This window comes from Nycticebus coucang, chromosome 6 (assembly GCF_027406575.1).
Source record: "Nycticebus coucang isolate mNycCou1 chromosome 6, mNycCou1.pri, whole genome shotgun sequence".
Taxonomy (NCBI): domain Eukaryota; kingdom Metazoa; phylum Chordata; class Mammalia; order Primates; family Lorisidae; genus Nycticebus; species Nycticebus coucang.
In genome coordinates this window covers 44,282,884-44,297,608 of record NC_069785.1, presented here as the reverse complement: position 1 = coordinate 44,297,608, position 14,725 = coordinate 44,282,884, and the positions used below count along the sequence as shown (strand labels likewise).

Genomic DNA, 14,725 nt, shown 5'->3' with positions numbered 1-14,725 from the left:
CTATTTTTTGGTTGTAGTTGTTACTGTTGTTTGGCAGGCCCAGGCTGGATTCGAACCCACCAGCTCCCGTGTATGTGGCCAACACCCTAGCCACTGAGCTATGTGTGCCACCTGCAGAACATGTTTTGTTTTTTCTATACAATTTCTATAACTCTGATACTCTGTTGTTCATTGTATTTGCCTTTTTTTGTCTTGAAAGGACCATTAATAAGATACAAATTTTAGATAATTATATTTTTAGAAAAACCTTTAAATTGTGTTCATTATCCCACTGTCTTTTTTTCTGAGACAGCATCTCACCCTATCACTCAGGCTGGAGCTATACCCTTAAACTCCTCAGGTTTGCCTTGACCTCCTAAAGTGCTGGGATTATAGGGATTAGCCACTATCTCTGCCCCACTGACTTTTATTAACTGTTTATTGCTTTATTTTACAATTTAGTGTTTCTCTCTTTCTACAGAGCACTCCCAGCCCTTCTGGATTCAGATGAGGTTAGTAATCAAATCATGTGCATAAATTGTGGATCTGATGACTTAAAAGGAAGTCATGAGTCTTCTGTAGTAAGATTCTATTTATTGATTTGGCCTGAAGAACTAAGGTTGATATAGTGGAAAAGAACAAGAATGGAAATACTAATACAGTTTAAACATCCAAGAATGTTTCTTCTCTTTACTTCTATGTATACGTGTCCCCCCTTTTCTTTTCCACAGTTACATAATCAGACTTGAGAATGTTTTTGTTAAAGTTGGGCAGCAGATAACATATTCTCTACAACTTACTTGCTTTTTCTTTTCAGAAATGCAAATTTAACCCTGATCTAATCTTGGCCAAAAGATAGCAGTAATGAAAAATATTGAGAAAGGCATATAATAGACCAAAACAAAATATAAATTATATTTTATATCATATATTAAATTATTATATACATTAAAGAAGTTAATTGTATGTTGATCAATTATGTTGGTTTGTTATGTTAATTAGTTATGTTGAATAATATTTATGTTGGTTTTCAATTTTTAAATCTGCCTCTCTACAGTTCATCTAGAAGGCTTCACATGAAGTCTTATGTTAGAATTGTGTCCTGCATTCATGGAAACTAGTTCTAGACATGTTCTGAGTATTAGATTATTCTTTAGTCTCTTGATTTCAGAAAGCTTTTGTGGAGCATCTTGCCTGATTCTGACTTAAACTGTGTAGAATGGGTGCTAAAAATGGTTTATTCATTTCTATTTGCCTGCTCTGTGATGGAGGATATTACAGTGCCAGATTCCTTAGCTGTTCTATGCATTGCAGTAATTGAGAATTCCGCCATTTAGATTTTTTTTTTTTTTTTTCCAGTTTTTGGCCAGGGCTGGGTTTGAACCCACCACCTCCGGCACATTGGGCTGGTGCCCTACTCCTTTGAGTCACAGGCACCACCCCGCCATTCAGATTTGAACCTATCCACGTAACAGTTTGCTTTCTGTGGTGTATTCTGTAATTCCCAGATCTCCTTCTTGGGAGTCTTTCTCTGCTAATTTATTTGCCTTTAGGGCTTCCCTTTGGCTTCAATTCTACAATCATGCTATATTCCTCCCAGAGAGGGCTGAGTAACTGAAACCTGATTATGCCACTCATGGGAATAGAGGTTTATTATAGTACTTTCGTTGGCATCAAGTTCGGCCATCTGTTCATACTTCCTCTTTGAAAAAATTATGTAAGACTTTGCAGGTTTACATAATAAATGTCAAAGATGTGGGGTCAAGTAAAAAAACATAACAATGAGATCTACCCTCATAACAACTTTTTTAGTTTACATTACAATATTGTTAAGTATTAGTACAGTGTTGTACAGCAGATCTCTAGACCTTTTCATCTTATTTAACTGAAATTTTATACCCATTAATAGCAGTTCCTCCTATCCCTTCTCCTCCTCCAGCCCCTGGCATCTGCCAGTCTGCTTTCTGCTTCTGTGGCTTCTAAGTCCTTTTGTGACTTGCTTATTTCACTTAGCGTACTCTCTCAAGGTTTGTCCAAGTTGTAGAATTTTTTTCCTTTTTCAGGCTGTATAGTATTCCACTCTGTGTATATACCACACTTTCTTTATCTTTTCTTCAGTGGACACTTGGGTTATTTTTGTTTCTTGGTTATTGTGAAAGATGTTGTAGTGAAAATTGGAGTGCAAATATCTCAAGACCCTGCTTTTTTTTTTTTCTTTGAGTATATATCCAGAAGTGGGATTATTAGATTATATGGTAGTACTATTTTTAATTTCTTAAGGAAATTTCAGATCCTTTGTCCATTTTCTAATAGGGCTAATTGTATTTTGTTTTTGAGTTGTAGGACTTCCTTATACATTGTAGATATTAACCCTTTATTAGATACAGTGAATACCACATTTCATGTTCTACATAATGATGTGTAGTCACATATATGGTAGTGGTTCCTTAAGATTATAATACTCTTTTTACTGTACCTTTTCTATGTTTAGATACACAAATACTTACTGTATTTGTAAGTTGTAATACTATACAACTGTGTTACAGTTGCTATAGTATTTAGTACAGTAACATGCTGTTATAGGTTTGTAGCCTAGGACCAGTATGCTACACTATAGCCTAGGTGTGGAGAAGGCTATACTACCTCAATAAGTATTCTCCATGATATCCTCACTGTGATGAAATGACAGCTTTCTTAGGATGTTCTTGTCATTAAGCAATGCACGGCTATACATAGTTTGCAGATATTTTTTCCAGTTCTGTAGGTTACCTTTTATTCTGTTGATTATTTCCTTTGCTGTACAGAAAGCTTATTAGTTTGACACAGTCCTATTGGTCTGTCTTATTCTTGTTGCTTATGCTTTTGTTGTGATGTCCAAGAAATTATTGTCAAGTCCAATGTAAGAAGCTCGTGTTTTCTTCTGTGAGTTTTGTAGTTTCAGATCTGATCTTTAAGTCTTCAATCCATTTTGAGTTGATTTTTATATATGTTGAAAAGTAGAGTCTTGTTTGATTCTTTTCCATGCAAATATCCAGCTTTTCCAACACCATTTATTGAGAACACTATGCTTTCTCCATTTTGTAGTCTTGGTACTCTTTTCAAAGAGTAAACCTAAATATCTATAGATATTTAGTAAGCCTAAATATATCTATAGATATTTAGGTTTATTTCTGGGCTCTCTATTTTGTTCCATTGGTCTACATATTGTTATGCCACAGTGCTGTTTTAACTGCCATAGTCATGTAATATATTTTGAAGTTAGGAAGTCATTCTAGTTTTTTTCTTTTTACTCAAGATTGTATTATAGGCTATTGGGATCCTTTGTGTTTTCATATGAATTTTAGGATTTTTTTCGATTTCTGTAAAAATTTACATTGAGATCTTGATAGGGATTGCATTAAATTTATAGATTTCTTTGGGTAGTATGTACATTTTAATGATATTATATTTTCCAATCCATGAACATAGGCTATCTTTCTATTTATTTGTCTTCTTTAATTTTGTTCATAGTTTTTAGTATATAAGTCTTTTACCTCCTCAGTTAAATTTATTCCTGTGTATTTTATTCTTCCTGATGCTATTGTAAATGGGTTTGTTTTCTCAGTTTCCTTTTTGGATAGTTGTTAGTGTATAGAAATGCAACTGATTTTTGTATGTCGATTTCATATACTATGCAACTGTATGTTTCAAAATCTTCATAGATGTTTAGGAACCATTGCTCTAAACATTTAATTAACATAAACAAGTACTTGTGGGAAATGTGTGTTTAGATAGACTCTGTAGAAGATATTTAGAATGTATGCCATTTTAAACTAACCTACTTAGAATAAATCTTTCCTCCTCTGCCCAGGAACGAATGATCACACACTTTGAAAGATCCAAAATGGAGTAAAGAATGGGAAGATTTGCAGTTGAAGATGGCTAGTATCAGGGAAGAAATCAGCTTCTGTGTCAGTCCTCTACAGTGCTCCATAGAACTAAAAGAAGTAGTGACATCCTGATCTGTTCCTTGAACTTTGGGCATTGGAACTGGTGAGAGGCGTCAGAATGAGGAGAACATCTTACTGAAAACAAATTCATAGGATGAAAAAAATCTACAAGCTTCGTATTTACAACATTGATGCCCCTTTTCTCTTCCAAACCCTGACATGGATGTTTATGCAACTTATGTGTGTTGTTCCTGAAATTTCTATAATGTTTCAGTTGTTTAATCTGTCAAACTAAAATGTTTAACGTCTTCTAAAGGACTGTGTCATCAACACCATAATATGTAATCCCCAGGAGCAACTGCCTGTAATTCTTATTTATTTAGGGAGTTAAATAGGTGATGGGGGAAATTGTAAATTATCTTTCATTTTCCTGGGAAGTTAAGGTTATATCTTGCAGAGGTAGTTTTGAGGAAAAAGGGCTCTTCCGAGTTAAGGAGCCATGGTTCTATTAATAATTAAAAGAAAAAAAGAGAAACTGTTACAGTGTGATGCAAACCATTTAAAAAAGTGAAATCAAGTGCAATTTTGTTTACAAATGGCGTATATTAAAGATTTTTCTATTTCAGATGTACTTTAAAGAGTAATATTAGCTTAACTCTTTTGACATCTGCTATTGTGACACATCCCATTGCTGGCAATGTGGTGCACTTTTAACTACTGTTTTTGTAAGCCTCCAAGGGTGGCATTGGGAGTCCTAGGCAATGTTTTGTTTGCCTGCATGCCATTAACTGGGTGTGGCACTACATGCAGAGATTGCTCTACTGTGATTGAGCACCCTGCTAGAGGGTCTGTAAATGCTTCAGAAGAAGGAGTTTCTACAAAGGAAACCAGTGCTGCTGGCTTAATTTAAACAGTTACTCTTAAGTAGTGTGGAGGCCCTGGACTGCTGCTCTTTCTTTAGGATTGACTGTTCTAATAGCTGGTGTTGGTGTAAAGACTGTTTATAAGGAACATCACAAGGTGATGGGATTCATTTGATATTTTTGTTTTACTGATTTTACTCAATTTTGCCTTCCCTAAGATTTTTGTTGTATGTAAAAAGTTCATGCCACTTTTTAATATAAAAAAATTTTAACAAAATTAATGTATTTTTCTTGTTTGTTTTTTTCAAATTTTCTCTAAAGACCTTTCTCTCTTGTGAAAATTTTCTTTGTATGGCTTTTATTCTAGATTGTCATATTTTCTGTTGAAATCTGTGACCATGTGACCACAATATTCACTAAATCATGGTAGTACAAGTGTGAACATTTAAATAGCTTGTCTACAGCTCTTTGTTATGGTGATTTAAAAAAATTTTTTTTTTTAAATCACCTAGGCAAATATCTCTGAGGAACAATATGAAGAACCGACTATATTCTTATGCTAACTCACTAGCAGAAGGGGCTGCTGGTATTGTCCTGTGCTGCCCCTGCATACTAAACTGAGATGTGTAACAGTTACAATGCACCAGGATAGTTGGTCAGTTATTTTATGAGGCTGATTTGATGTTTATTTGAGACTAGGAGAAAAAACTATGTTAAGCAGGAATGTATAGGACAAATTCCATAGCCTGGCGCTTGATAATTCTACTTAAATGGCTTCCTAGACTACTGAGATTGGATATCACGTGTCATTTCTTAGTACAGGTTCAGAAAGAATTTATAGTTTCACACTGGCCTGTTACCTTAAAGTTTATATTGTGTATTTGGTCTTGGTCCTGGAACTAAGAGGTGTTTAGGCCTTCTTCCAGCACAATAGCTGATAATTCTAAATTTTAAGAAGGTAATCAATTTCTATGGTGAAAATCAGCCTTACCACAGATTTGCTTAGTGAGTTTTGTGTTTCTGACTCCTTGAAAATATACTTTTGATTATCAGAACAGCATTTGGTAAAGATGGGACAAGTATCCCTAGTTTAGTTTACAGATAAAAAACACTGACGTATACAAATAAAGTCACCAGGACCATTTTTTTTTTTTGTCATCAGGACCATTTTTTTGACTTCATATCACCCTTTTCTTTCTACATTTTTGTTTTAAACTCCAAAGCTTAATTTTATGACTTAACCTGATGTCCTTTTTGGAGGAAGTTACCAGATACATATTATTTTTGCAGCTCAAACTCTTTTTGTCTTTGTTTTTGTTGTCTTATAAAGTCTCCAGGGGGAATACTAAACTAAGGTAATCTCAGAACAAGACCTATAAGAGGAGAGAGCCACTTACCTTCCTAAAAGGAATATTAGGATGTAAGACACAGTGTAGGAGAATTTAATTTAATAGAATGTGATCATAAATTTAAAAAGATTTATTTTACTTCCAAGAGTTAGTGAATTTATTTTACTTCCAACTCTTACTGCCTAAATGTGGTCCAGAGAACAGTAACATCAGCAACACCTGGGAACTTGTTAGAACTGCTCAATTGAGGACCCCCTTCTGGTCTTATTGAATCAAAATTTACATTTTAACAACATGTTACTGGGTCTGTCAGCCAATATGCAGAGATTGGGATAGATCCACCAAACTTTGTCAGAAGGCGGCCGGGATTCTGAGAACAGTGAGAGTAGCTTCTCCAAGACTGTTCTGTTCTATCATTTCCAAAATCACAGTTTTATATGTAAAAGTTCAAAGCAAAGACCACATGCCAACCTCTATTCCAAATAATAATCAGCGTAATGGTGACTTACTACAGCATTCTAATTCAAAATTAATCTCCTAAATCAATTCACCCAAACTACTCAAGATAGGCATCTTAAGGGTAGGAGCTGGATTTATAAAACAGTAAGAATGGGAGACAGGAGATAAAGGTAGCTTAGGACCTAAACCCGCCAGACCAACGTGTGTCATGTTTGCCCTAGCCTGAATGACTCCATCTTACTCTCACTACATGTGCTTTCGAATATCCACATTAAATTTGAGAAGCATTGATCTCAGTCGTTCTCACAGAGAGGGTGATTGTGCCTCCCAGGGAACATTTGGCAAAATAAGACAGTTGTAGTTGGAGGTTCGGGGTGCTGTTAAACGTCCTGTTCTGCACAGAGCAGCCCCTCTCCCCCAAAGAATTATTCTGCTGTAGAGTTCGGTAGTGTTGCAGTTGGTAAACCCTAGCCTAGATCGGTGGTTCTCAAGCTTCTAAGCGTATGGACTCATTTGGGTTTTATTAAAACATAGATTATGGTTCCCCTCTAGAATTTCGGGTTCAGTAGAGTTGGGGTGAGGCCTCAAACTTTACGTTTCTAACAAGTTCACAGGTGATGCTGATACTGCGGGTCTGGGGACCACACTTTTACAACCACTGGCCTACAACATCTTTGAAAGTGAGTGTAAAGGTAAGGTACTTTAACTAGTTTGGGGTATAGTGGTAATACTGCGATAAAACAATGAACTCCTAAAGTATGTCAGGTGTTGCGAGGCGCTTACAACTAGGATGTTTACTCATTTTGCAGATTAGAAAAATTAGTCCTGGAAAGATTTGTTTCCTAAACAGCACAGCTCATTTCCTAAACGACAGCTCTTCATCTCAGGTCTGACTGACGCCAAAGCCCGAATTCTTAACCACTTCTAACAGAAGGAACTTTCTGGGTTCTGGGAACTAACCAGTAAATCGCTTGACAAGGCCGTGGGCGCTGGGGAGGAAGGGGCGGGACCGCGGCTGCGGAAGGGGCGGGCTTACCCAGCAGGAAGTCCGGGTTTGATGGCTGTGTTGCTAAAGGGCCTGTAGCTGGGCTTCCCGGCCGGATCCTGGTCTGCTCTTACCCCAGTCTCTTTCTGGGCCCTGCCCGGGTCCCGCACACTGGGGGCGAGGCAGCGGCCGCAACTCTCTGCTCGCCGCCATGCACGACGCTTTCGAGCCAGTACCGATCCTAGAAAAGCTGCCTCTGCAGATCGACTGTCTGGCTGCCTGGGGTGAGCCGAGGGGCCAGGGGACCGAGGCTGGAGAAGTGGACAGGTGTCGGGTTGCGTGGGCTTCGGTCGGATCCTGCCCGAGTGAGGTCTGGGAAGATGAAGGGCAGAGAAATGGCCACGGGCTCCAGACCGCGCTGTCCGCGACGCTGCTTGGGGGATCCTCAGGGACCCCAGTCATTTTAGGGACGTTCCGCCTGCCGTTGCGCTGTGCAGAGTTGGAGGTTGAGTTTTCCTTTTAATTGTGCTCAGCTTTGACCCATTTCGATGTCCAGTAAGTCTTTAGTCTAGCGGGCAAAGCAGTGGGAAGTTCTCAGCTTGCTGGGAGCTTGAACTTGTTCAGGTGATTTGCGTTTTCTAGATGAAAGACAGCACTGGTTATTAGGCATGAATAATTAACATTATATGCTTTCCCCCCTTACTGAACACTCAACCCTTCACTTCTTATTCCTGTAGGTAACTCACATAGTTACTAACTTCTTAATTAACTAAGTGGGTGAATACCTTATACCTAAAGTGACCAAGTTACCTAGCTCTAGGTAGAAGAACAATCATTCCAAACTACCATGAAATCCTATGAAAACTTGTATAGTCCTTTTGGGATTGATTAGTGCAGAAAGCAGAGTCAGGCATCTCTATGTGCTCTGGAATACAGATGAAGGTCTTAAGAGTCTAAATCTTGACTCTCAACTACAAATGTGCTGCTTTTACCATGAAGTGGTTGACTTGATAGGGTCAACCTATCAAGATTATACAGGGCCAAATAATCTCTGAGCTGGCAAGTGTCTTCAAGACAACATAGTCCATCTCTTGGGAAATAGAAGTGAGGAGAACACTGATAATGATGATTTCCTCCTAAACTCCAAAGTTGTGTAATCCTCCTATCTTTTCACCATCTTTATTTGGATGTCCTGTAGCATAGCAACAATAGTTCTTGATTCTACTTCCCTCAAAGATACCTTCCTCTGTATCCCACATCTCAGCAAATGGCATTTCTGTTTACTTTTTTGGATAAGGCCAAAACCTTGGTATTGGTCTTTTTTTTTTTTAAAGACAAGAGTCTCAAGCTGTCGCCTTGGGTAGAGTGCCATGATGTCATCATAGCTCGCAGCAACCTCAGACTCCTGGGCCAACCGATTCTCCTGCTTCTGTTTTTCTATTTTTATAAGAGATGGGGTCTCACTCTTGCTCAGGCTAGTCTTAAACTCCTGAGCTCAAGTGATCCACCCACCTTGGCCTCCCAGAGTACTTAGAATCATTCTTGATTTCTCTCATTCTCTTTTATACTGTATCTGCTCCAATCTAAAATTCAGTCATTTCTATCTCCACTATTATTGCTCTTTATGAAAGCACCATCATCTCTCTGAATTACTGTAGATCTTCTAACTGATCACCCTGTATTTGCCTTTGTGCCATTTTCAGTTTTTTATGTACACAGATTAAGAGAGGATGAACCTTTGAAAATCTAACTCTGAACACATCTCTTTGCTCAAAACCCTCCAGTGGTATCACACCACAAGTAGAATAAATTCCAAAGTCTTTACCATGCCTGGCAGCTCCTGACATGATCAGACTCTGGCTACTTCCTTGACTTCCTCTGGTACATGTATACCCCTTACTCCTTTCTGGTACCAGTCACACAGTCTTCCTTGTTTTGTGAACACACAAAACACATACCTACCTCAAGGCCTTAGCACTTCCTGTGTCCTCTGTCTGGCACTCTCCTGCCCTAGTACTTGTGGCTCATTTCTCATTTCATTCAGGTCTCTGTTGGAATGTTACTTAAATCAGCAAGACCTTTCCTGTGTCTACCAATGTGCTGTTTTCTTAGGCTTATCTTTCTTCTACTATGGAATATCACCTGTTGTTATTTTATATATTTAATTATATATATAATTATCTCTCCCACGCTATGTTAGAATATAAGTTCCCTCAGAACAGGAACTTTGTTTTGTAGACTGCTATATCTGCAATGACCAGAACAGTTCCTGGGTATTCATCATTAAATATTTGTTAGGCCATAGCACAGTGGTTACAGCGTTAGCCACATACATCGAGGGTGGTGTGTTCAAACCCAGCCCAGGCCTGCTAAACAACAATGATAACTGCTACAAAAAATAGCTGGGCATTGTGGCGGGTGCCTGTAGTCCCAACTATTTGGGAGGCTGAGGCAAGAGAATCGCTTAAGCCCAAGAGTTTGAGGTTGCTGTGAGCTGTGATGCCACGGCACTCTACCAAGGGCAACAAAGTGAAACTCAAAAAAATTAATTAAACAAATATTTATCTATTTTTATTTATTTATTTATTTATTTTTTATTAAATCATAGCTGTGTACATTGATATGATCATGGGGCATCATTCACTAGCTTCACAGAGCGTTTGACACACTTTCATCACACTGGTTAACATAGCTTTCCTGGCCTTCTCTCAGTTACTGTGCCAAGACACTTAGATTCCACATTTACCAAGTTTCACATATACCCTTGTAAGATGCACCGCTGGTGTAATCCCACCAATCCCCTTCCCTCTACCCACCTCCCTATTTATTTTTATTTATCATAATTTTTTTTTCTTTTGCTTGTACGAAAGGTTTTTTTTTTTTTTTTTGTACTAAAGGTTTTTATTGGCGAGGGAGGGATGCTGCAGAGAAGCACCAAGGAGGGGAGAAAAGAGAGAGAGAGGAAAGGGAAAGAGGGAGAGGGGGAGAGAGGAGAGACCAAGAGAGAAGGGAAGAGAGAGGAGGGGTGTACGAAAGGCTTTTATTGGCAAGGGAGGGATGCTGCAGAGCAGCACCAAGGAGGAGAGAAAAGAGAGAGAGAGAGGAAAGGGAGAGGGAGAGAGAGCACGCGTGTGAGAGGGAGCTATAGGTTCAGTTAGGGGGAAGTCTTAGAATGGTGATGGGAGGGTAGAATAGCCAATAAGGAGTTACTGCTCTGGCCGGGAGAGGTGTTAGGGGCAGGCCATAAGTTTGAAAGTATCATAATTTTTTAAATAACATATGAATAATTGCTTTAAAAATAATAAAACTCCATTTTATAGAGGAAGAACCTGAGGCTTAGAGAACTTAAGGAATTTTTGCAAGGTCACATTTCAGTAAATCTTGTCTGATTCTAGAAACTGGATCCCAAACTTCAGTGTATGTTCAGAGCCTGTAAAAAATACAGACTTCATATGTATATATGAGTGTATCTGCATATGTGTCTATACATAACATATTTTTCAAAAAAAAGCAATGGAAGGATAAACCAAAATTACTAAAATGAGACCTATAGCATAAGGGAGAGAACAGGGTAGCATGGACAGAGATGGAAGCTAGCCTTCTCATAGTTTTAGCTTTGGAACTCCGTGAATGTCACATAAAATTAAAAAAAAATTCTAAAATGCAGATTTCAAGGTACCACCGCAGAATCATTGAATCAGAATCTCTGCATTGCAGAGCCTAAGAATGTCCATTTTCAGTAAGTCCAGGTGATTCTAATGCAGCGAATGAGGGATTATGTTTTGAGACACACTGTTCTTAGCCATTTGATCCAAAGAAAGGAGGTGACCACCACCCTATTTGTTCATCTCTGTGTTCCCTGCAGTGGCGGGCATTGGGCCAGGAGTGGAGCTGTTTGTTACACTGTGGAGGTTGGACTGTGTTGTACTTTGGGTGGAGCTTCATTAGGGTAATTATGAGCAGTAGGGCCCGGCTGTGCCCACTTCCCAGGAAGGGTCAAATCCAACCTTGTGGCTCAGCCTTAGACTGTCAGGAGTTCTGATGCTGGCTCTGCTTTGTCTGTGTGTGTCACCTGTCTGTGTAGTGTGTTCCACTCTGCTCTGCATAGTGCATTAGATCTCCGAAGGAACTGTCCATCCCAGGTTGTGCCTGCTTTGCGGGCTTGTGGTTCTTTGTGTTGTGTGTGAACAGCTGTGTTAAATGGTAATGTATCCTAGAGAGTGGTCAGGTCCCTTGGCTACCTGAGCCCCCACTGAACCAAATCAAGCCTCTTCAAGGCGTGGTGCTGGAAGCACTGGAAGATGCACCGTTGGTCTCACAAGTTTGAGGATTAGGAGTTAGTGTGGGGGGGGTGCTTTTAATATTTAATAGGAAGTTGTTACAAATAGTTTGCATATGTGATGAATGTATTTCTCCTCATTATCTCCAAATGAAACCTTTAGAAGGGTCAAATAATTTTAATTAAAAATTTTTTTAATTCTAGTGAATTTAATCTTTCTGACTCCCTTTCATGACCAATAGACATTTGATTTTAAAAAACATACTGGGAAATAAACATTTTAGTAAGAATGGAAAATAAACTTTAGAAAATGTCATGTTTAGGAGTTGGGCCTCATGTTTTTTTAATGCAGCTTCATAGGATTGTTTAAGCCCCAGTGTGACAGGATCAGAGATCTGTTCTAAGGTAACTGACAGTGAATGTGAAAGAACACACAGCGTGAGACCAGATGAAGCTGTCACGGGGCTCCCTAGAAAGACTAAGGCTGGGGGCTGGTACCAGGTACATTTGGAGGTAAAATTGATAGACTTTGGCAGACTTTGGAGGAAACAGAGGGTTTATTTATTTATTTATTTATTTATTTTGAGACAGAATCTCACTGTGTCGCCCTCAGTAGAGTGCTGAGGTGTCACAGCTCACAGCAACCTCAAATTCTTAGGCTTAAGCGATTCTCTTGCCTCAGCCTTCCAAGTAGCTGGGACTACAGGTGCCCGCCACAGTGCCCGGCTATTTTTTTGTTGTAGTTGTCATTGTTGTTTGGCAAGCCCAGGCTGGGTTTCACCCCGCCAGCTCTGGTGTACATGGCTGGCGCCCTAGCCACTGAGCTACAGGCACCCAGTCAGAAACTGAGAATTTAAAAGAGATTCAAACAAACAAACACCCCCCACCCCCCTACCCCCAGGAACTGGCAAGGGTTTATGGGGCAGAGTGAAGAGAGAGGGATGAGGAAGCTGGTGAACATTATGTCGCCTTTGTTTTTTTATCCCTATGGGATTTTTATAGATGTTATGAGTGAACTTTTAAAAATTTTCCACTTTATTTTATTTTTATTTATTTATTTTTCTGAGAAAGAGTTTCACTCTGTTGTCCCAGACTAGAGTACCCTAGTGTTATAGCTCACAGCAACCTCAAACTCCTGGACTCAAGTGATCGTCTTGCCTTAGCCTCCCAAGTAACTGGGAATATGGGTGCCCACCAACATGCCCAGCTAATTTTTCTATTTTTAGTAGCGATGGGGTCTCACTCTTGCTCAGGCTGGTCTCTAACTCATGAGCTCAAACAGCCTCCGAGAGTGCTAGGATTATACTCGTGAGCCATCATACCCAACCTCTCTTCATTTTATTTATAGCTGAAATATCAGTGGATGTCCTAAAAATCAACTTTAGTATTGCCAACATGGTCCAGTATAGTGATATCAATAACAGAGTTCTAAGCATAGTATCTTTTACAAAGCAAACATTGCAGACTGATTTATTTCCATGTTCCGATTCATCATAAATCTCTAGCATTCCACTGGAGCTAGTGTTATTTTGATTTCGGCTAATGTCATTAAGAGCACACCATGTCTTACTTTGCCTTAACTTTAAGACATAAAATAGAATCATTGTCTTTTTTCTGGACAACTAAGAACATCATTTAGAGAAGTGAATGTGGATCCTGATCTGTTTTTTTTTTTTTTTTTTGGTTTTTGGCCGGGGCTAGGTTTGAACCCGCCACCTCCAGCATATGGGATCAGCGCCCTACTCCTTGAGCCACAGGCGCCGCCCGATCCTGATCTGTTTTTATAAACATATAACGCCTGCCCTTCAGACAGCCTCTGGCTAAAGTTCTTCTGACATGGCATGCCAGGGTGGCGCCTGTGGCTCAAAGGAGTAGGGCGTCAGCCCCATATGTCGGAGGTGGCAGGTTCAAACCCAGCTCCAGCCAGAAACTGACATGGCATGCCTTAGGTTAGGGGTCAGACATCTGGGTTGGAATTCCAGTTTCGCCACTTACCACAGGTGTGAGTCTGGACAAGTTACATATCTCCCAGGCCTCGACTTCATCTATAAAATGGGGATTTAAAAAGAGGACTTCAAAGGATAATGGCGAGGATTAGTGAAATAACGTATGATGTAAACTTAGCATTGCCTAAAACACAGTACTTATGAAATAAAGTTTATCTGTTTCTACCATTATTCATCATTTTGTTTTACAGAGGATCAAGAATCAAGAGAGTTTATGAAAGGAATGAGGGACCTTTATGTTATCAAAAAGCTGAGAAATATCTGTGCATGTTTGCCTTCGCTGAATGATGTAATAGGGATCTATCAGGGCAATTATTTAAACCGTTTCTGAACCTCTTTATTTTTAGCCTAGATCAGTACTAGGGGCAGGGCCCAGTATTGGAACAAACCCTCTAATAATTCTGATACACATAAAAGTTTAAGAACTGCTGGCCTAGACCATCATTTTTTTTTCAGTATGAATTTTATTGAGATGTAATTCACTTATCATGTAATTTGCCTATTTAACATGCAATTTGGTAGTATTTTAGTACATTCACAGGGTAGTGAATGTATTATCACCATAATTAATTGTAGAACATTTTCATCCTCCTCAAAAGAAACCCAGTACCCATTTGTATTTGCTTTCCATTTCCCCCTGAGCCCCACTAGCTCTAGGCAATCACTAATCTTTCCTCTCTGTGGATTTGCCTATTCTGGACATTTCATATAAATGGAATCATGAGGCCTTTGTGTCTGGCTTCTTTCAGTTGATCCAATGTTTTCACATTTATCCATGTTGTAGCATCCAAGGTCAGACAATTAAGTTCACAAACCCATCCTAGAAAAGGTGCTACATACTTCATTGTTGAATATCACTATGGTCACCTTTGTGGT

The 14,725-nt window shown here is 39.1% G+C and overlaps 2 protein-coding genes across 7 annotated transcripts in view; both read left to right on the top strand.

The window, feature by feature from the left end:
* TMEM87A (transmembrane protein 87A) overlaps positions 1-5,040 on the top strand; it is a 56,576-nt gene extending 51,536 nt beyond the window's left edge. For all 5 annotated transcript variants that reach the window (XM_053593637.1, XM_053593636.1, XM_053593634.1 and 2 more), the window contains exons 19-20: positions 461-491; positions 3,830-5,040. In XM_053593637.1, the coding sequence (XP_053449612.1) occupies positions 461-491; positions 3,830-3,871 (73 nt within the window). In that variant the 3' untranslated portion in view covers positions 3,872-5,040. The remainder of the gene's footprint in view (positions 1-460; positions 492-3,829) is intronic.
* A 2,567-nt stretch (positions 5,041-7,607) lies between these two features.
* VPS39 (VPS39 subunit of HOPS complex) overlaps positions 7,608-14,725 on the top strand; it is a 50,859-nt gene continuing 43,741 nt past the window's right edge. Inside the window, exon 1 of one of the 2 annotated variants that reach the window (XM_053593321.1) lies at positions 7,608-7,848. In XM_053593321.1, the coding sequence (XP_053449296.1) occupies positions 7,776-7,848 (73 nt within the window). In that variant the 5' untranslated portion in view covers positions 7,608-7,775. The remainder of the gene's footprint in view (positions 7,849-14,725) is intronic. The other variant, XM_053593320.1, reaches the window with a different exon arrangement.